Source organism: Enoplosus armatus, chromosome 18, assembly GCF_043641665.1.
Source record: "Enoplosus armatus isolate fEnoArm2 chromosome 18, fEnoArm2.hap1, whole genome shotgun sequence".
Taxonomy (NCBI): Eukaryota; Metazoa; Chordata; class Actinopteri; order Centrarchiformes; family Enoplosidae; genus Enoplosus; species Enoplosus armatus.
The window spans coordinates 21,103,921-21,127,206 of record NC_092197.1 but is presented as its reverse complement, the minus strand read 5'-3'; the positions used below and the strand labels follow the sequence as shown (position 1 = coordinate 21,127,206).

At 42.2% G+C, this 23,286-nt stretch overlaps 1 protein-coding gene across 1 annotated transcript; it reads left to right on the top strand.

Annotated features, from left to right (window-relative positions):
* Window positions 1–4,939: 4,939 nt before the first annotated feature.
* tdgf1 (teratocarcinoma-derived growth factor 1) lies at window positions 4,940–22,768 on the top strand. The gene is made up of 8 exons (XM_070925134.1): window positions 4,940–4,962; window positions 5,373–5,428; window positions 5,716–5,928; window positions 6,690–6,804; window positions 6,932–7,041; window positions 7,564–7,640; window positions 17,600–17,724; window positions 22,645–22,768. Exons 1-8 carry the CDS (start codon window positions 4,940–4,942, stop codon window positions 22,766–22,768), a joined length of 843 nt encoding a protein of 280 aa, XP_070781235.1.
* The last annotated feature ends 518 nt before the right edge of the window (window positions 22,769–23,286 follow it).

The following is a 23,286-nucleotide window of genomic DNA, read 5'->3' as shown; positions in this document are numbered from 1 at the left end:
GGGTAAATGAGACTGAGCGCATTGGGAACCGTGAAGGTTGAAAAGCGCTATAAGTGAGATCATTTACCATTTAGAGTTTAAAATCCTTCTCCTCACCTAAAAAGCTCTTACTGGTCAGGCACCATCATATGTTAAAGAGCTCATGGTACCCTATTACCCCACTAGAGTTCCTAGAGTCTCCAAAAATTAGAACGGGAGCCAGAGCCTTCAGGTATACAGCTCATCTCCTGTGGAACCAGCTCCTAGTTTGGGTCCGGGAGGCAGACACCGTCCCCACATTTAAGGCTTAAGACTTCCTCTTTGATAAAGTTTATAGTTAGGCCTGCCCCCAGGCATGCCTTGGACCCCTAGTTGTGCTGCTATAGGCCTAGACTGCCGGGAGTCTTCCCATGATGCACTGAGCTTTGTGGTCGTTGAGCCTGTACTCGGTTAGGATCTGTCTCTGCTTTCTATCTCTGACAGTAGAGAGACATTCTGCCTGTTCGGAATCTCTTTCGAGAGCCAGGTAACATTCTGAGCTACTTTGGCTGTCACTTTCTTCTTTCCAATGTTCCAAATAAGTGTCTTTACATTACGTTATAATTTGGATAAGGCGAGCGCTCTCTTTTGAATGTTAATTATCTGTGGGTATCTGCCTAATTTGCTCAACATGCATTGGTAATGTAAACTGGCATTTGTTCTCCTGACGTCTGGGGGCGTTTTTTACAAATCATGGCAGTAGTTTTCTTCATATTTTTACTGCCAGGGCCCAGTTCTGACAGTACTTTTCTACAATGTCCAGCTATGTGTAGTCCTTGTTCAGTAGGAGACAGTAGGACGAGGTCCTCGGCACAAGACAGAGACTTCGACTCTCTATCTAGGAGGGAGAGGCTGGGAGCGGCACATTGGTCCAACTGAGCGGCAACTTAATTTATTTCAATTCAGTTCAATTCAATTTTATTTATATGGCGCCAAATCACAACAAAAGACCTCTCATGGCATTTTACATATAGAGCAGGTCTAGACCGACTCTTTATAATGTTAATACAGAGACCCAACAGTTCCCACCATGAGCAAGCACTTCGGCAACAGTGGCAAGGAAAAACTTCCTTTTAAGAGGCAGAAACCTCGAGGAGAACCAGACATTTATATACACATAAAGTGCAGCCCCGACGAACACCTCTTCTCTGGAGGAATTCAGTTTGTTTGTCTCCAGTTTTAACAGCACACCCCAGTTTTTCCTCTGTCACCAAGTGCTTGCTCATGGTGGGAACTGTTGGGTCTCTTTAATAATATTATAAAGAATACGGTCTAGACGCTACATGTTGATTAGGGGTGGTGGTCGGTGCTTCACTTCGTGGCTGTGATGAACACTGGAGCCTCTAGGGGGCGCTACCAGGGCCCCTACTTTCTCCAAACTACAGTTTTGAACAACAACTTGTTTTTTTTGCGGGTTTTTTTGTTGTTGCAATGAGTCAATAAAATCCAGGTTGAAGAACAGTGAACTTTTCCTCAGCGAGTTTCATATTGAATGTGTTTTATAAATCAGCCACCAGAGGGAGACACAGAGTCACTGACTGCCTGCCTGCAGCTCAGTGGAGCTCCACACCCAAAAGATAAATAGATTAAAATAAAGTTCCTTTGCTACAAAGTCTAATTCATTTTTAGCCGTAGGAACAAAAACGCCTAAAATACAGTAAGATGATTCTAAATTTATTCGAAATTTTGTTTGTAAACCATCATTTTTTCTTTTTTCAGCTAACATCTGGCCACATTTTATTGATAATATGAAGTTGTATGATAAAGGTTTCATTTGGGAGTTAATGATTTACGTAGTTATTTCTTTGCATTTAGGCATGATAGGAAATGATACATGTTTTGTTCCCAATGTCTGAAGCCCAATGATGTAACACTTTTCTGAAACTATTTCTGTCTGAATTTATATATATATATAAAATATAATATACATGCATTTAATTAAAATCAATTTCTGTGTAGAAGACAACTAAATCTAAGGATTATTTTAGAAGTTTATATCTTTATTTATTTATTATAAAGCCAGGCCGCCTGGGCTTTTAAAACACATGTATGATAGTGAAATTAAAAGAAAATCATAATACGGACATAGAATTGTGTTCCTAAAAAATATATTGAAACATCGTCTGATACACTGAAATATCCACAGGAAATAGTAATTGTTCAGAATTTTATACAAATTGCTAGTTTTACACAAACTTCCTGCAGGTATTAAGTTCACTATTTAGATTCATTGTACAGTTAATTGTTCTGTGCTGTTATTGTTTTTTTATGCGACGAATATAATGAAATATACATAAATATATCTTTATATAATAATAATATAAGAAGTAGGCTTAATAAATGTTGATATGTACCTACTATACTATATATATACATCTGTTAGCATGGAGCTCAAATCACAGCTGTGCCTAAACACAGAGCTGTACAATCCAGGCGGTTCAGCCTGAGTGAATGTAAAAGCTTCTGCGCAATACTCTTTCACAACTCTGGGAAGTTTTAACATGGCGGCAACTATTTTGTCTTTCGCTGCCGTGATTGAGAGGAGTCACATGCATTCGATTGGCCGAAGTACTGCCCCGCTGGTTGATGAGCCAGAGCGCCCTGTGTTTTTCTTTTTTTATTTAGATTTGATTGGACAGCTTTATTAATCCCCAGTGTTGAAAAAACCCCCATTTCCCAGCAAATCAAGTCATACAGACCACAAACAATATAGACATTGCATTCACAGTACACAACAAATCAATAAATACACCAGCATAAAAAAGCCATCTGAGACTGCTGTGAACAGCCGAAAGGTGCTATGGATCTAGAGTGGTTCCCAACCTTTTCCTTGAGGGACCCCTATGTTACCATTGTATGTACACTGACGACCCCCACCGCCCCACCCACCCACATACAATCACAAAAAAAGGGGGAAAAGTACCCTACTTCTTTTGAAATACCTCCATGTATATTTCATTATACTCACTGCATAAAAAACCATAGCAGCACAGAACAATCAACTGTACAATTAACCTAAACAGTGATGTTAATACCTGCAGGAAGTTTGTGTAGTCTAGATTTAGTAGTCTTCTTCACAGAAATGAATTAAATGCATGTATGTTGTAGTGTCAGGGTGAAGACTTTCACTGTGCCTCCGTGCATCGTCACATAATGATGAAGTTGTGCTTCCTTTCGTATATATCTGCATCTCCCTCTGAGCTTGCCTGACGCTTTCACATGCAGATTTCCCGCTGTGTCCAGATCAGGCTTTCCCTCCTGCGGCCCACTCTCCTGCTGTGTATTAGCATGAGATCAGACTGCATTGTGATGCTGCAACGGATTACAAAATACCCATTTCCACCTCTGATTGTCCCTCTGTGGTCAAGGCAGAGGCAGATTAGTGGAAGGTTGGGGGTGTGTGGGGGTCAGTTCTGGTTTTACACCACAAAACAAAGTTGATGGATACAGATCAGCCAAAAAAAGACAAAAAAAACCCCCACATGGATGAAACAACACACTCTACAAATTCCTGACTTTATATGCGATTTAGGAAATAAATGAAAAGCACAGACAACTAGACAAGCGTGGGAGCAGTAATGCGTCCACACTCAAAAAGCAGAGCGGATTGAAAAGACAAGGAGCTGTTCCCTCCAAGATCATGGACGCAAACTGACATGTTAATATTACTTCTTATCTTTTTTTTTTTTATCTTTTCCGTATTACAAGCTTTGAAATGCGAAATTCTGAGCTCAACTGAAAAGCCTGTGTCTGTATTTTACTTTGTGATTAGTACCAGGTTCACCCTCCAGGAAACTTCGGTTCCATGTGCAGGTTTTAACTGTATTGTTTGCAACTGGAGGAGAGACTGTTGGAAGATGGCATGTATGTAGAAATGAATGAATAGACAGTAAAGGTTCTTGTTGTCTTGAAGTGTGTGTGTGTGAGTGTGTGTGGGGACGGGGGGGGGGGGGTCTCCTTTTAGCAGCAGGGTCATTAACATGTGAAGGCAGGGCTGGGTGGGTGAGAGGAGATAAGGGAGCCCCCCCCCCCCCCCCCCATAGAACCTTTAAGGAAATATCTGAAGAAACGTTCGGAACGTGAAATGTAGCTGTTGGAGTAGCATGTTTCAGTAATCGCACATGCTTCAAGAGCACTGCAATGAAATCACTCTGATTTGAAGACAGTTGAGTCCTACAGGACATGCCCCCCCAGCCCAGTCCAGTGGAAAACTGCGGATCTCCAAAACGGGGTCATTTTGATGTCTTTCAGATCAACTAAACCTCTGAGGCAAAATGAAGTCTGAAGACGCACGACAATGCAGTTTCTGTTACTGTTGATTCCGGCTGAACACGTCAGACGGATGAGCGCTTTTACGGGGGTGCTTTTAGATTCTTTCGGACATATTTTCCATCCTTCTACGGGCCGCCAGTGGTTTCCATTTATTTCCATTCAATGTGGAAATCACTTGTTGAAACTTTGACATCAATGGCATCAGTTTCTGTTATTGTTGATTCCAGCTGAACACGTCAGACGGATGGGCACAGGGGTGGGCGGGGCCTCCGGAGCCCCTCCCCCCCCCCGCGTGAGACTCACCTGGAGAGCAGAAACCGCTTTCAGAGGACCGGCCGCAACCCGCAGGGAAAGATCAGCAGCTGCTGCCTGAGGATAGTTTGAAATTGTAATCCAGCACCGCACTCCGAACTCGCTCAGGACCAGAACTTTATGACTTCCGGACACATTTTTTTGGGGGGGGGAAAACGCAAACAGGCGAATTTTTTTTTCTGTTGCAAATTCTTTCGGCTATTGGTCCGGGGGTGGGGCGGGCAGACTTCTGTTTGGAAGTGCGTTTGTTTTGTTTTTTTAATTTAATTACATTTTTCCCGCTGTGAGTTGAGACTGAAGGGGAAAAAATAATTTATTTTTGGAAATCTCTCGTAAAATGAGTTGGACGCAGCTGCTCAGGTGAGTCTCGGGAGTCTCCGCAGTGTGAATATTGGACCGACGTTTTGAAATGTTAATAAAGTTCTGATGAGTGCGCATGCGCCGACCGTGCATGCAGCCCGTTACAGTCGCCCCTGTTTGTTTTCTTATTTTTCTTACTTTTCTCCTTTTTATTCCTTTATCACAACCCTCCAAACATGCCGGTAGAGAGAGTTCTGGTCCCTTTTTTTCCACCCCGGAATTGTTTATTTTTATTTTTCCCTTAAATATTGTAAATGTATATATATATATATATATTTTTTTTTTTTTTTTTTTTTTTTTAAATATCTTTATTTGTACACACGGCTCATTCTGAAATTCATGCTACTCTTCTTCTCTTGAATGGGAGCAAGTATTTCTGTTTCTGATTCATGTGCTCGGATGTGTTTCAGGGTCGTGTTCTGTGCGGGGATCTGCGTCCGCTGGGCTGCCGCTCTGCCGGCTTCAGGTCTGTTGAACGCATCCGACATGCGCACTTTATTGCATGCACGAGAGACAATTCAGACCCGAGGTCTGTCGAAACAGAAACGGAAGCGTTTGTCTTTAGCAGGGCTTCTAAAGTTAAATAATTTGAAATGCCAACATTACTTGAATGTGCACGTGGACATGTTAAATTCTTTGTCTTTGATTTGAACTTGATAAAAAAAAAAAGCGGTACAGTCTGCTTCCATTCAGTCAGTGCGAGGAAGGACTTTCCGGATAAAATCTGACCTGGTCGCCTTTTTGTTTCCCCAGGCTGCGAGGGAGGGGAGTGCAGCAGAAGCCAGACCTCCTCTTCATCCGCATCCTCCTCACCCTCTTTATCTTCGTCATCTCCTTTGGTGGGGAAGTCCCAGCAGCCCTCCCAGGACTTCCTGGGTCAGTTTACCCAAGTGAGCTCTCCAAACAGCGGGGACCGTAAACACCGCGACGCCAGCGCCGTCCTGCCCTTCATCGGCCTCACGGGCAGTAAGTTCACACGCACCCTTCGTCATAATCACAGATGGAGGCAGACAAAAATTTACCACTTTGCCCAAAACAGACAGAAGGAGACCCTACCACTGTGAAAACTCGTTCTTCTTTTGGTAACTGAGCCTAAAAACTGTTAAGAATAATTTCCAACAACCCCAGCGTTGGACAGTGGACAAAAATAAAACTAGAATTTAGAAAAAAACATTCATGCTTGTCTTCAAAATGAGACAAAATATTTTATTGTAATTTTTTTTTGGCTTCAAAGGTTTTCAAATGAAACTCGTGTCCCCTTTTTAGAACAAAGAGGTGTGACAAGACTGGCCAAAGAGTCTTTGCGTGTTTTGGTGGTTTTCTGTTATTTTCGGACGTTTGCTCTGACTCTCTGTGTTTGTCTGCCGACGTGAAGCAGAGGGCGACAGGAATGTGCCGCCAGATGTAGGCTCTGGTTTATCTCACAGATACAGATACTGGAGGTCTGCGGGCCCCCCCGTGCAAGCGGCCTTCAGTATTCCATATTGCACTTTCATTTGCACTGTGGCTTTCAAAACAAAGTTACGCTGTTTTTTGCTAGGTGTCAAACTAAAATAAAAGAATTAAAAAAAAAAAAAAAAAAGGTTCAGTGACAGTGAACAATCAATCTCACGGGAAAGTAAAGTAAAGTAAAGGGAAGTAAAGGAAGTGTCATGTTTGAGCGGTGTATTTGAGGGAAATTCGACCGTGTGTCTGAGCTGTTGCCTTTTTTTCTCTTTTTCTTATAGGTGCTGAGCAGAGTCGTAGCTGCTGTAAGAACGGAGGAACCTGCATCCTGGGCAGCTTCTGCGCTTGCCCTCCGTACTTCACGGGGAGGAGCTGCGAGTACGACCAGCGCATCAGGTAAATAACAGCTTTTACCCTTTCTGAGTCTGAGATGCACATCCGTCACTGAAGTGAATCACTCCCCCAAGCTGGCGCTCATTGCGTCCCCGGTTTAGTGATCTGTCCTTGTCCCCTCTTTCTGTAGGAGCTGTGGTTCGATACCTCATGGCGAGTGGGTTCAGAAAGGGTGCTCCTACTGTCGCTGTGGTTACGGCGTCCTGCACTGCTTCCCCCACGTCTTCCATAAAGACTGTGGTAAGATACACACACCACACACACACACAGACACATGTTGGTTTCCATGAAAATCAAACAGCCAGACACTTGAAACTTCAGTCAATGTTAGCATGTAAGAGCAGATTCTGCTTTTTTTTTAACCTCATCCCCATGGTGCGTTCGTGGCAAGCACATTTTGGATTACCATAATTACATCACGGTTTGCGCTTTACAACCAATATGGTGTCATTACGGTAATTTCACTCGCGCCTCTCAGTCAAAATAAGCAAAAAAGTCCAGGCGGACATTTTGAGGCTTAGGTTTAAAACCTAAAACTGGCTGTAAAGCGCAACGTCTCAGCTTTCAGAAACCGTTGGAATTTTTCCGATAGTGCAAACCGTGACGTAATTATGGTAATCCAAAGTGCGCTTGCGCAAACGTGTCTCCTACGACACACTCGGTGTTAAAGGGTTAAACACACATACACACACACACACACAGATCTGCACCGAATGATGAACGCAGTACTTCATTCGTTTTCTGTCTTTCTCTACTTCCCAGATGACTCGGAGGAGGTGCGTTGGTATCGTTCGTCAGCTGTCAGGACAGCACGGACCGGCTGCTTTCCGTATCTGACGGTGCTTCTTCCCCTGCTTCCCCTCCTCCTCCTCTGATGGTTTAAAAAAACAAAAAAAACAAGAGTGCTGGACACAAACCCAGTCGCAGCTTCGTAATCTTTTAGAAAGTCTTTATTGTGTTTTGTCAAAATTCTGCAGCAGTGGAGGAGTGAGCTCAGGAGTTGTTCACAAGTGAAGATATGCCGCTTTCAAGTGTGGTTAACAATGTTGTGGTTGGTTTAAGGGGACCTCCTGCGATGTTGTGGTTTAAGGGGACCTCCTGCGATGTTGTGGTTTATGGGGACGTACAGGGGGTGTTTTTGTGCTAAAATGAGCGGTTCTTCGCTGCATCACATTTCAGGCTTCTTTTTTTTTGAAGGAGGAGGTCGTGCCTATGAAATGTGAGGGGATCTTTTTTAAGGACTGAGGGTTGAATGGACTTGAACCACACCCCACACATTTGTTTCCTCTCCAGTGCAGAAAATAATAGCGTTTTAAAATGTAATTAAAAACCACGGAAGGCAACAGACCCCAAATATAACCATGATGACAACACGGCATTTATCTTCTTCTCCCATTTTAGAACTTGTCAGCTTTACACATAAATTCATGCCCAGTCTCTTTTTAAAACCTCGAAAGTGAACCGGCTGCGACTGGCGTTCATCTGAAGTGTCTCTGCTTCTTCAAACTTTTCCTTCCAGTGGAAGGCTCGACTGTGTACCTGTGATGTCTTGAACAAGGTGTGTGTGAAGGAAGCTGTACATAAGATTTTTATGAAATTATGTTTTTTTGTTGTTATTTTAGGATCTGTACCTTTTTAATGTTTTTTTTTTCCTTTGTAAAAGGAGGCGCAGAGTTTCTTGGTTTTTAACTTTGTGTCTTCTGTCTGTTTGCACAAACTGAGGTGATGTGGCGTTTTGTCCTTTTTTAATAGAAACGTACTGATTGTGTGTTCATGGAATTGTTCTGTTGTGGAGTTTTGCGTCTTAAACGGAAATGACACGTGTACGTTATTAAAACAAATGTGACACTGGGAGTAACGTGATGGTAAAAAAAAAAAAAGAAACTGCTTACATGAACAAATAATGTTTCAAAGTAAATATTAAAACAAATCACTGTTAGTTTTGAATTTTTACTTCCCGTCAAACGTTCTGTCTCCCCCTCTCTCTCTGTTATCTGCAGGCAGTGGGAGCTCTCCTGGCTCTTATCTCTAGAGTTTATTGATGAGGTGTGTATTGATTATCAGCTGCTCTCTTATCTTGAACAAACACATCAGCTGTGGTTCTGCAGTCTGTCGGCATGCGGGCTGCTACAGCTCACAGCTCTAAATATAACTGGTGGTAATAATAATAATACCGTAAAGCTCAAATCGTTCGAATTAGCCTGAAAGCATCATTCTTGTCTTGGCTCAAAACTAGAAAAGGTTATAATAAACTGGTAGCTGCTTGAGGTGGAGATAGTTTAAATTTTTCTTGACCCCCCCCCCCCTCAAAGGATCAACAGATAAATCTGAGCAGTCATGAGATGATGAATGAGGTAGGAGCGAAGACAAAAACCAAAAAGTTCTGCTACACATATTTGTTGTCATTTTTGGACTTTTCTGTAAAAGAGATGTGGAAGACAGGTCAAATGGAAGGAGGAAGCAGGGTGGAAACACGGGATTCGACAAATTAAGCTGAAGCAAAAAGCAAAACAAAAGCTGCCCACTCCATGAACGTAAGGTGAGCTGAACAGAGGGGAAGCGCCAAAATCAAACCAAATCATTAATGAAATATTAATGTCTCAGGTACACAAACATACCAAATGTAACAGAATGTCACTTCCTTGCAGAGCTGTCTCAGCTATCTTACTACATTTTATCAGTCCCCTTGGCTATCCTGCTAAGAGGACATAGTGGTGGGGACAGGGAGAAATGTCTCTTTAATGGCACAACAACTCAGACAGGTGTGAATGCACCCAAGGCGCATTGAGATCCGATCGCTCAGACCACATTCGGAGGTGGCGTGTCCACGTTCATTTCCTCTGTGTTAGCAGATGTATGCACGCACTCAAAATGTGAAACGAGAAGAAGAGGACGCCACATCAACAGGCGAAATAGATTCGCGCAGATGGAGTACACGCGAAACGCGCTGCCTGATGTCCTCCGGCTGCTCTGCCTCAACTCTCTGTGATTTACGGAGGTTCCTGGTCCGCTAACCGCTAACTGTAGCTGCTTGTTAGTTAGTTAACCGCGAGCTCAGTTAGCCGTCCAGTTAGCGCCTCACTGCCCGGGCTGTGGAGGAGGTTTAAAAAAGCTTTATTTAAGCTTTACAGCTAATAGACCGCTAGCTGCACGACTAACCCAGCTAATTAGCTAACGGCAGCTACGGTTAGCGGTTACTTTAGCACCAAGTAAAGCTTTCTGTCCATCAGTAAACGCCGCAAATCTGAGCAGGTCTGAACAGGCTCAATATGTTGCATTTTATATGCTTTTTTTTAAATACAAAATCTTCATCTGTAAAGTAATAGAAGTAATATGTGGATGTACTCAAGTAAAGTACCTCAACATTTTACTCTGTATGTAGCGTTCTTGAGTAAATCTACTTTGTTAACCCTCTCCACTGGGAGCCTATCTATCTGCATTTAGTTAGCCTCTGGTTTATATGAGGGCAAAAAAAAAGAAAGTGGGTGGATGGCAGGGCTTTTGTCTCAGTTTAATCCCACAGTAATCAAACCGTAATCTCCCCCTTTGAAATCCTGCCAACAACTTGTTTTAAAGTGAGTGTTCTGATTGGATAGACAACGTCCATAAAGAACGACTGGAAAATGTGATTTCACCTCTTAGATCCTGTCAGAGCTGTTGCTGAGATGTTTTGTTTGCCTCCGCTGGAGCTTTTCACACTCTTAGACCTGAGGAAAAGCACAGCCGGAGCGTCCTTCGTCGCACCAGCAGGAGGACATTTTCAAACAGTTCTTTCTTTAGATTCCATGTCTTGCTTATGCTGTTGCATGCTGGGGCAGCAGGCTGAGGGTGGCGGACTCCAACAGACTAAACAAACTGATCCGCAAGGCCAGTGACGTTGTGGGGGTGGAGCTGGACTCTCTGACAGTGGTGTGAGAGAGGAGGATGCTGTCTAAGCTGCGGGGCATCTTGGACAATGTTTCACATCCTCTCTGTGACGTACTGGTCGGACACAAGAGCAGCTTCAGCGGGAGACTCATTCCTCCCAAATGTACAACGGAGCGCCACAGGAAATCATTCCTGCCTGTGGCCATCAAACGGTTTAACTCCTCTCTCTGAGTGTCAGACACTCAGGAAGTGACTGGAAATCTGTATCTACTTCACCTGTTCATACACTACCTCACTATTTATTCTTAAATGTTTAAGTGCAATAGATACACTACTCACAAAAAGTTAGGGATATTCGACTTTCGGGTGAAATTTATGGAAAATGTAAAAAGTTCATGCTACAGTGATATATCATGAAAGTAGGGCATTTAAGTAGAAGCATGCAATGGTAATTTCTTCATCTCATTCCTCATTTCTGCTCAATGTGAATCGACTTCATGTGAAAGCTGAATATCCCTAACTTTTTGTGAGTAGTGTATATAGTCATACACTTCAGTGCAACACATACATACATATACATTGTTATTGTATATATATCTTTTTTTTTTACCTCATTGTTCACTTAAATACTGTAAATGTGTATATTTTTTATTTTATATTTCTTATTTTATATTTGTACATACTTTTAGTTCTAAATTATGCTACTTTACTCTGGAATGGGAGCACCGGTACTGTACAATTTCCCCCCGGGGATCAATAAAGTATTTCTGTAAGTCTGTAAGTCTGTAAATGCATTTAAACCTATATATTGTCTGCCGCTTCCTGGGTGTTCTGTTTGTCGATCTCCTGAAGAGGAGTTTAAAGGGATTCAAGGAGATGGAGACGGAGGAGCTTCTGGAGTGTGAACAGAAGAGGTTTCAGCAGGAGATCGGAGTAGATTTAAAGGGATTAAAGAAAGTAAGAGGAGAAAAGTGAAATGGTTTTATCCCACGCTTCCACGTCCTCCTGAGACCTCGCGCCGTCCTCGACTTCAACAATCCCCGTGCTTCAGTGCTCAACTATCATCACCAATAATGAACCCAGAGAGAGAAAACATCATCAGCCTGCACACTAGATCCCAGTCCTTCTGCTGCACTTCAGAGTGTGTATGTGTGTGTTTCTTATCTGTCCACTTCACTGGCAGCAATCAGAGAGAACACACTGCCATTAACCCCCACAAACACGTTTTATTTTTGTACTTATGAGGACCCTATTCTTTCCTCTAACCCTAATCTAAACCTAATTCTAACCTTAACCCTAAAACCAAGTCTACACCCTCAAATGTCCTCACTTTTGTCAATTTTTGTCTATTTTTAATTATTATTATTATTTCAAATGGGTTTATTTGATGGAGGACCCGTATCTCTGATTGGGTGAGTAAATGACATGAATTCAAAGATTAAACTTTGATTTAAGAAGTAAGATTTAGGGATGCTTTACCAGATTTAGAACCTCTGGATTTGTGTCCAATTGAAACAAATATGTGGAAAAAAAAAATGCATTTGTGGGGAGCTACATGGGGAAACCACGGGCGGCATCAGTGGTTAGCAGTGTTGCAGGGGCTCCCCCGGGTCCACATTTGCCAAGTGTTCTTGAGCAAGACACTGAACCCTAAATTGCTCGCGTGGCAGCTCGTTCGCCGTCGGTGTGTGAATGAGACCAATCTGTAAAGATTGAAAAGTCGCTATACTGCGACAAAGATGACCAACCTTCTGATTTAGTCTTATTATGTCAAATGATTGGATTGTTACAAATGCTCTGGGCTCTATAACACACTTTGGGATCATCATGGATAACAAATTGGGAGGAAACCTTACCACATGCTATTTCGTCTGGCGTGAAAACATGTTACATAACATAACAATCTGTTGTAACTGACATGACCTCTGTTGTTGAAGTAGGAAGTCAAAAACAGTCACTTTAACCAGTGAAACATACAAAAACCAGTGGAGCGATCCTTGAAAAGCATCCTGCTTTATTAACCCGGGCACACAGACACACTACTGTCAGCTGTTTTAATCCCAGCAGGGAAGTTTGCTCAGTCGTGCTGATCAGCTGTTTGGATGGATTTGAATAAAAGTCATTGGTGTGTGTGTGTGTGTGTGTGATATGATATCAGAGTTTTGTAATGCCTTCCATCTGACTCGTCTGTCGAGGGATTTTGTCAGCAGCCGCAAGAAGATGCACATTAAAACGTAACTCTCTCTCTCTCACACACACACACACACACACACACAGTCGTGTTTCCATCACTTCAGAGTGTCCTCTGAATTGATTTACATTCATTTCCTGGAGACCCTAACTCTGACCATAACCACTACTTGCCTAACCCTAACACTAAATTTAACATAAACCTAACCTTACTCTAACCCTTAAACCAAGTCTTCACCCGAAAATAAAAAATGTAATGGTTTACCTGATGGGGACTTTTGTCCCCAAAAGGAAGGCGAGTCCCCACAATGTGACTGTGTGAACAGATTTATGTCCCCGCAACATGAGTAATACATATCCACACACACACACACACACGGACTATGAGTGCATCATGTCATCGTTATGACATTAGATGATATTACTATTAGAGTATATTAGTAGCTCGGGGGATTACACACACTCGGTGTGCTACTGTGACATTGACATCCAGTTTAACTCCAGCTGCTGTGTGTTAATGAGAGAGAGAAAGAACTGAGCCATGTGTGAAAAGTAACATAACCCCATCTCCCAGAAATGTTCCTACTTTGTTTTGCCAAATAGGTTTTGAGGGAAATGTAATAGAGCGCCGCAGGAATGACTCCTAAAACCCTGAAACGAGTCAGCATTTTTACACTTCCGTTTCCCTCGTCTGGAAGTCAATGGGTTTTTATTTAGATGCCTGAAATAAGGTAAATAAGAGAAAAATAATAATAAAATAAGAGATTTTCACGCTTTGTTCTGCGACATAAAATACGTCAGTAGATAGATTTTGAAGCTTTTACATGTCTTAAAAAAAGCAGTTGATAACAAGTGGCTAAATGAGATGACTACATTAACGTCTTCACGCCGAACACGAAAAGTCATCTACTCTCTAGTCCGCCTTCACAGCCTTCTTGCGTTAGCCACGACCACTCGCTAGATCAGGTGATGCTACGAGGAAAGGCGAGGTGAGCATGCAAAATCAACTTTTCAATGACTTATCAATGACTTTTTCATTAACTAACCCAAGACTTCCTGAACCTTAACAAAGAGCTGTGAGGGCCTAAACACAAACATCAAAAACAGTAAACAGCAATGCTTTGGTTGCAGATATTATAATGCAAGAGAGGATATCGCAGGGAGAACAAATGAAATAACTTGTCAACATAATTTGGGTGGCATTACGTTCCTCCCAAAAACATGTCGCAGATTGGTATTATGCGGAATCAGAATCAGAATCAGAAATATTTTATTGATCCCCGGGGGGAAATGGACAAGTCACAGAAAGTTACAGAAGAATAGAAAAAGTTAGTATGGAGTTAGAAATGAGAAGTATGTAAAAATAGAAGATATAAAAAATAAAAAAATGTAAAAAATATAAAAAAAAAATACATTTACAATATTTAACTGAAAAATAAAAAAATATATACAATAGCAATGTATATGTCTGTATATATATATATATATATATATATATATATATATATATATATATATATATATATATGTATTGCACTGGTATACAGTATATAGATGTAATTTCTAGATGACAGGGTACACTGTATATACCAACCCTACTGCCAGACAACAACGTATTGCAGATTCTGCCAAATCCTTCAAACCTTTTTTACATTCATTAATTTCAAATTCTCACTTTCAACAATATCTGCACATGGCATCCTTACAGTATGGTTAATGTTCGGGAAAGATCGTGGTTAAGGTTAGTAAAAAGGGTTAACGGCAATTGCGTTGATAGGATGGTCTCAACCATGTCAACTTTGTGCCCCGCTGCGCGAAAGACACACTGCTTCCTGCATCGGCGCTGAAGGTCGCCTTTCGGTTGTACATCCAAAATCCATGGGCTGGACAGTTCCCAGTTCCTGGGATTGGCCTCCCAGTCAACCGTGTGCAAGATCAACACAAACACCTGGGATGGGCCATTTCAACAAACCCCCCAGAAAACCAAAATAGGATCAAAAATCTTAGACTTTTGTGATATCAAACCCCACTTCTGACACTGGTCACAGATGCTGGTCAGTGAAGCGCTGAGAGAAACACATTGATCTTGTCAGTTTTAAGCAACCCTGTAGCATAAGCTGGGCACAAAGCTTTTTCCTCTGTATAAATATATACATGGCCCTACACTGGAGTGTAGGGCCATGTATATATTTATATTATGTTTGTTTATTGCCATCCCACCTATTGTGTATGGCATGACGTCACGGGGGTTAGATTCTCACCAGTCTGAGAGGGGGTGAGTAGGGTTCCCACATTTTCTGTTGACCACATCCACGTTGATTTTGGCACATATCAACTGCATGTAATGGATTTTGTTTGTGTTACTTTACTTTGAAATCTTTAAACGCACAACCTGAAGAGGACGTGGATCATTCAAACGGCGTGTCATACAGGTTCAATTCAATTCAGTTCAATTCAATTTTATTTATATGGCGCCAAATCACAGCAAAAGTAATCTCATGACACTTTACAAATAGAGCAGGTCTAGACCGACTCTTTATAATGTTATTACAGAGACCCAACAGTTCCCAGGGGTGTGGATTGTCCCCTGTCTCAGCCTCTCAGCGGCTTATGGTGGTTAAAGCCAGTGTTAGTGGTTGTAATTTTATATCAGCCTCACTGGTTACTGTTTGCCCTCTTCACAGCGTATCAGAGCTGCTTAATCCAGCTCAGCTCTGATTCGGTGTAAAGAGAGCAAACAGTAATCACTGCGAATGCAAACAGAGCATTTCCTGCTTCACATTTAAAGCATTCAACTGGCAAAACATGGGGTGGCTTTTATTGTGAAGCAGTCACAGGAAGTGCAATGTATTTGTCGGCGAGGTCACAGACATGAATCTACAAAACAAGAGAACTATTATTGTGGGCCTCTTTTGAGTTGTAAATATGTGAGGAAGCAGTTCATTAAAACAATAAGAGTTTGTTTGGCTGCACTGTAAACAGATACAGCACATCAGCTGTTCAAGACGTGCTTGCTGTAGTGTTGCTGCACTGCACGTGCTGTTACCATGGTAACCACGAGTGTCACCAAATCAACCAGAAATGAGATCCTAAGGATTACAACTTTGAACATGAAATGTTATGGGGAGAAAAATGACTGACAGACCTTTATGGATTTTCTTTTCATATTTCCCGTTTGAGTCAAAGATATATAGATATGTGTATATATTATAGCTATTATATTAGGTCCTTTAGGTGTATTGTGAACAGCAGTGTGGGATATTAATCTTTCTACGTCATTCATTGTACCCGTTTTGCTCCGGCTTTTCATCATGAACTCTGTCACATTTATTGATTCATTGCAGACATAGATGTTTTTTAAATGTTAATCATAAATGTATATATAATATGCCTGCTCTCTGAAACTTACACACACACACACACTGGAGGTGTAAAGACGACTAAGCTGTGGTGAAGGTCCTGGTGCCGTTTGGTTAAGCCATGTGACATCTGTGTCTTTATGTACAGTTCTGTGAGTGTGTGTGTGTGTGTAATAATACAAGTGTGGACAGATGAATAGAAACAGAAAAAAATCAAAATGTCCTTGTACTCTGTGACCTGAAGAGATGTTCATTTAGACCGAAACATCCTGCTTGTGCTGATTTATTAAAGGGTAAATCCACTCAAAACAGGCTGGGGGCAACGTTGGGATGTTAGGTCCGTCAACTTTACAGCAGCCGTAACGTAACAAGTTTTATCTCAGAAAATGTTGAATGGATCCAAAATGAACTCTCATTTACTCTTTGAACAGCCATACAGGAGAAGTAGAAACACAGAAGAAACATGTTGCCTTCTTACTGGGGGAGGTGCGCTACAACAGCATTGTAAGCGGACTCTCCAGCAACATTTAAAGGGGTACTGCAGTGATTCAGTATGTTACTCTATGAATTGGGGGTAAATTGTGACAGACAGATTAAAAAAGGAGTGGTCAAAATCTGTGCGGCAGAGGCCGAAATATGCTGATTTGTATGGGTCAATCTCCAAAAACACTGAATTCTACATTTCCCATGATGCCACTCAGTAGCGTCCATTGCCTGGTAATTGGCCATGTCTGTCAGACTCCACAAGCCACGTTTTTTTTCACACAGGCTTTTTTTGTTATAAATCTGCAGTCTCCACACAACCCTGATGACATCACCGTGACATAATCAGAAATCTCCCTTCAGAGCTGAGTAGTCCTTCCCCTGGTGACTAACTCGTCTCCAAGTGTCAAATTGGTGAAGTGGCCCTTTAAAAATGACGGCACACATTAAAAACACCTCTTGAGGGACAAGTCAGGGAATCTGAGGAGGGTCATGTGACAAACTAAAGCTATTGGCCGCTGATCATCCTCCTCCTCGACCTTAATTCTGATCTCACTTAACAAACACCAACACTTCGCCACCCCAAAGCTGACACACAGCAGCAAAACAAGAGAGAGAAAGAGAAGAAGACAAAAGTGAGAGGAGGAGGAGGAGAGAAGAGTAAATGGGGAGACAATAAAACGGAAAGGTGGAGAGGAGGGGAGGAGTTAAAAGAGGAGAGAAAGGACAAGAGACAGGAGGAGACATTAGGAGATGTAGAGAGAACGAGAGAAAAGACAAAAAGCAGGAAGGCGAAAGACGTGACTGTGCAGTAAGTAACCGAAGCAGATCGACGATTGTTCTTTTGCAACACTCCGCAAGCCCCTTCGCGTGACCACGGTTTGCCTTCCTGTTGCCAGGTGATGAACGCAGCCCGGATCCACGACAAACAGAAGCTGAAGTCGTTCTGGGAGCAAAGGATTGTCCAGCATGGTGAGCTGATGGACGAGGAGGAGAACCGCAGGAGGAGCAGCTCTCTGACACGGTCAGCTGCAAAGTTATTAAAAGGGGGTCATATACCCCCACCTCAGATGTGTCATTTTTTAAATGCTCAGATTTGAAAAGGTCCTGGAAGGTGGCTGTTACGAGTGGTCAGCTTTAAGTCTTGTTGGTTCACAGTCCCGCGTTTACGCTCTGCCACAATCATGCCTCTTGGGCGGGTTGGATATCAAAAGCTCAGTGCATCTGGGAGGCGTCCAAAATGAACGTAACCTTTGCTCCTCGCAAGCGTAGCTACACTTTGCTCCTCACAAGCGTAACTATGCCAGTACGTGGCCGGTGGAAATAGCCTCTACAGAGTCACACCGACATTATCTGGGATCCTCGCTGTGTCATTAAAGCCACAGGAAAAAGCCACTCCATTTGAGCTTTTTTTTTTTAATTTTATCCAATTATGAAGCAAGTGTAAATGGGGCATTTAAGAACCTTTCGTTTATTTTCAACAAGTCCTCCAACCCAAACTGCAAAATTACATCTTTTGTCAGTGCCAGACAAAATTGTTAAAAATGGCAATATTGCGAAGAAATCAGTATATACTACTGGTGTGTGTTTTAACTTGACGTTTTACTTATTTTTCTGCAGTGATCGCACCCCCTACATTAGTATTCTCTAGGGAGCGTAAAATGTTTGTATCGACCATAGAATGTATATAAAGATGGCCGACGCGTCTCCTCTTCCTCCCACTGTACAAAAAAAAAAGCCAAAATATCCCGGATACAGGCGCGGCCATCTTGCGCAGTGGTGATCGGTGAGTGGAGCCGCGGTGCGGCCACACCACAGTCAATCTCAGCTGTCAATCATGACGTTTCACCCCCTTTTCATAGCATCGAATAACTAATTAAAACCAAACTTATCAGAAAAACGAACACTTAAAACTAACCTAAAACGAACTACCTAAAATGACAGGACCCATCTTTGGGAAAAATGTATTTGATGTATACTTACATTTTTTTGGCCCATGTCCCATCCACTAACATGGAGGGGGCCTATAACTGCAGCCAGCCACCAGGGGGCGATCGAGACGTCACTTCAATTTTTTTAAACTTTTCTTTGGGAAACTGTCATGTCGTCCATCTTTATATACAGTCTATGGTACCGACCATAGATGCATCTCCACTTCCTACCACTGTACAAAAATGGATCCAAAATATCCCGGATACCATCTTGCGCTGGTAACGTCATTTGGAGCCAGAGTCTGTGCAGTAGTGATAGGCGGGGTGGAGTCGCTTATATTTAGGTCCTGCCCATACACCCGCGAGACCCAATCGTGAGCACACCACAGTCAGTCACAGCTGTCAATAGTGACGTTTCAACCCCTTTTTATAGCATCAAATAACTCATTAAAACCAAACTTATCAGAAAAACGAACACTTGAGCAAACATCAGCATGATAAGAACTACCTAAAATGACTGAAACCATCTTTGGGAAAAATTGATTTGATGTGTACTTAGATTTTTTAGTTTGGCCCTTTTTTGGGGGGATGTCATCCATCTTTCTATACAGTCCATGGCACCGACCATACACCTGCGAGACCCAATCGTGAGCAGTCAATCACCAAATTAAAAACACTTGAACAAACATCAGCGTGATGAGAGCTACCTAAAATGACAGAAGCCATCTTTGGGGAAAAAAATGTATTTGACACACAACATGTTTTAAGCGTTCCAAGTCAAACAATCCAATCCAGCAACTTCACCCACCTGTCAGACAACGAGAGAGAGAGAGAGAGAGATCAAATGTTCTGTTACTGATGATTTTGTATGTTCAGGGGATTACAGCAGCAGAGTTTACTAGCGGCTGTGAAGTTAGAAGAATCCTGTTTCTCCACTCTGTCTGACAACATCAAATTCTGTACCACGTTGTTCCATCTCTTCATTTGAAGCTGTGTGATGTTTATGATGAGTGAAATATTCATACCCATCCCATCAAACATCCCCCAGAAATGCAGCCCGACATACTTGGTATCTTTGGAAACTTTGGGATGCATCCTGCAAAGGATTCAAAAGTTCAACGTTCTGTGGGTTTGAACAAAGTTTAGACAAACAACACAAGTTTGTTAAGACGGACGAACTGCCAGGGTCAGAGAGGAAAAGAGCATTAAAAATAAACTTTATTACTGTCCTTAGTCCTTTGCCCCCGTCTCTCCGTCATAACCTGATTAGTTTGGAAAATGCCTCGGTTATGTTTACAGCTCGCCCGTCTGTCATCACATAGTAGCCTGAGAATGTTGATTAGAGGCAGCTCGAATATATGTTTGAATCCTGGAGATCAGTGTGAATATCTGAGGTCAGACTGCAGATTAACCAACACATGGCGGAGTGCGCTGACAGATGCACGCTCGCTAACACAGACACAACAATATTAATCCTGTCACAGCAAACACAGCCTCTCTCTCTCTCTCTCTCTCTCTCTCTCTCTCTCTCTCACACACACACTGTCCCTCTTTTTCCTGAACACAATTAGCCCTGACAGCGATGACGGCAGATCAAGTTTCACTGGATGACTGCACGATTAATTTAAGCCAAGGAGTTATGGTGCCAGGGTAAATATTGGCCTCTGATGTTCTGACAAAACCTCTGCTCATCTTTTAGGTAACACATGAACGTTTAAATGTCAATATCTCAGTGTCAAGCAGGTGTTAGTGCGGTATTTTTTGTGTGTGTGTGTGCTTGTTTGGGCCCTTTTACATTGACGCCGTTTTTCCCATCAGCCTCAGCTGCACTTTGAGTTGAGGGCTAATTAGCAAACGTTAGCATACTAGCACACTAAACTAAGACGGTGAACATTATACCTGCTAAACATCTGCATGTTTGCATTGTCATTGTGAGCATGTTAGCATGCCGACATTAGCATGTAGCTCAAAGCACCGCTGAGCTGCTAGCATGGCTGTAGTCTCCTATTTCCGTTAGAGAAGGTCCTCACCAGTAAAAGGACAGCGTTGGTTTGTGTGTTTAAATACCTAAAACAACTTCCTGTTTAAATTTCCTGACAAGCAAGCAAGCAAAACTTTATTTATATAGCACATTTCATTCCAGGTGGAAGCACAATGTGCTTCGTGGAACTTTAGCTACCACAGAAGTTGCAGCCAGAAACAGTGTGGATAGTGTAAAAATGAGTTAAGACCATTAAGCAAGTAAGAATACTAAAAAATGAATCAATTCAAAAGAAAAAAAAAAAAAATGAATTAAGACCATCAACCGACCAGTGAGCCAGTAAAGCAGACTACCGAAAGGTGCGGCTAAAAAGGAACGTTTTCAATTTAGTTCCAGCGGCTTGTAGCATAAAAACTAAAGGTATGTTCTTGGAGACCCCGGGAATAACCAAGCGGCCTGTTCCAGATGACCTGAGGGGTCTAGCTGGTTCATAGCTCACAAGCATAAACCCTAAAACTAAAATGGACTTTTTCAGCGTTGCTCCTTACCTTTGCGATATGTCTTACATAATAAAAATCCAGTTTTAACAGTACTATAAATGTGGCTCTGGAATGTGAGGTCAGCGTCCAGAATGACGCCAGGGTTTCTGACACCTGTGTGACACTTTCGAGAGACTTTTGTGAAAAAAGGGATTTCCTACTGTTAGCGACCTCTGGTGGAGGTGTGAATAAAGACCGTCCTCCCTCAGAAGATATGGTGGCCGTTTCTAGCTTTTTGGGGGCCCTATGCAATTTGTGAACTATTTAGCTCACAAGACACAGCTCCCCTAACCATTGCAGCATCTTGATAATGTGTATAGATTTTTGTATACATAGCGTACATACAATATATAATTTTTTTGTTTAATTCACGTGTTTACATGGTAACTGTTGGCGGGGCCAGGTAGTGAACTAGTGAACTAGGTAGTGAAGGTCCCATATTGTGGAAAGTGAGATTTCCACGTCTTTTTTGATTATGAAGCAGGTCCAGGTGCTGTAGAAATACTGTGAAAGTATCAAAACGCTCAGTCCACGGAGAAATGAAACACAGCCCGTATTCAGACACTGTGCCTTCAAATGAGCCATCAGGTTGTGATGTCACAGCTATACAGTCATGCAGCAGGTCATCTGATCTCGGCACAGCATGCCCACCAAGTACAGGGACACGCTCATCCACCCGTTCAGTCTGTCTAAGTTATTTGACCGCTCTTCTCAGGACTACAACTACGTTTTTGGAGGATGTTGAGTTTGTCTAAAACAGCTTGTTTCAGACAGAGGGGGGAACTGAGGGGCTGCAGAAAGGGCCAGGAGAAGATATATAAAGATTTTTTTGAACTGCGAATCATGCAAAGCTACTCTAGTGGAGTCCCAGAATTAAAATATAGAGCTGAAATGAACATGATATGGGAGCATTAACCCATAAGAACCCATGGTGACACCAGTGTAACACACACTTCAAAGGCCCCAGAATCTTCCTTATACAGCTTTGTGCTTGATCTTAACTCATTAAGTCCCTAAGCCACATATACGAAACATCCTGGTGTGGTGGTCATGTAACAGTCATGTGACTGTGACAGGTTGGGACCTTTTCAAAATGGTGGTGTGACATGTAAACACAAGTGAAGGAAGCAACTCATTTCAAAAAGCCTGTATTTTGATACTAAGTTAAAACCCATTTAATGATTCTAATGACCATATTTCTTGAACAAATTAATATAAAACAATAAAACACGTAAATTTACCATAAATGCCCAATGTAACGTATATGTACCATCACAGATCTTTGACATTAAGGGGTAGTATAAAAAAAACACATCAGAAATGTCTTCAATGTGGTCCACTTGGTCTGTGGTGTATTCCCCATAATTTTCCTTTGAGGGGAAATGGGTCTGGGTTCTTATGGGTTAAGTAGGGTGGTTTTCAGTCTGATCACCCACTAATTTCTGCCCCTTTGTCCTTTCTCCCTCTGTCTCTCTCTCGCTCTCTCTCTCCAGGCTGAGGGAGCAGTGGTTGGTCAGGTTGGATCAGAGGAATCAGCACCAACAGAGTTTCTTTGAGGAGAGAATCAGACGAGCTCAGAAAGCTCAGCAGAGCCTCAGGAAGATTGATTCATCCTGAAACCCAGCAGATCGGGCTGTGGGGTTTTTCCATTTGGGGCGTTTAAAGAGTCACAACATCAATAGAGTGTTGCAGGGATGGCGTATTTTTGTGGGCCAATCCGGAAGTTAGCATCACTCCGGTTCCCTCGACAAAAAGCCAATTGGATTTGTCCACAGGATTTTGGATTATTGCAGAAAATAAGCTCTGTGGCAAACAGTTTACGATACTCGCACATTTTGTTCAGCGAGATAATCTTCACTAACGAACACCACTTTTAGGATTTTTGAAGTAGTAAAAAGCTAACGTTAGGCTATAAACGAACTACAGCATGGTCGCATAACGTCATCACCACTAACCTTCACTTTTAAGATACTATAGATAGATATAGATATATAAACAGATAGCTATAGAGTATGAACGCAACAGGGTTGTAAAGGCGGACTAGTGAGTAGATAGATGACTTTCTGTGTTTCGGCGTGAAGACGTTTAATGTGACAACAACCTCTGTAGTCTCATTTAGCTGCTTGTTAGCAACC

Coding starts and splice junctions, on each gene's coding strand:
- tdgf1 (XM_070925134.1), top strand. CDS start 4,940: ATGAGTTGGACGCAGCTGCTCAG. Junction 4,963..5,372: donor AGTTGGACGCAGCTGCTCAG/GTGAGTCTCGGG, acceptor GATGTGTTTCAG/GGTCGTGTTCTGTGCGGGGA. Junction 5,429..5,715: donor TGCCGCTCTGCCGGCTTCAG/GTCTGTTGAACG, acceptor TTGTTTCCCCAG/GCTGCGAGGGAGGGGAGTGC.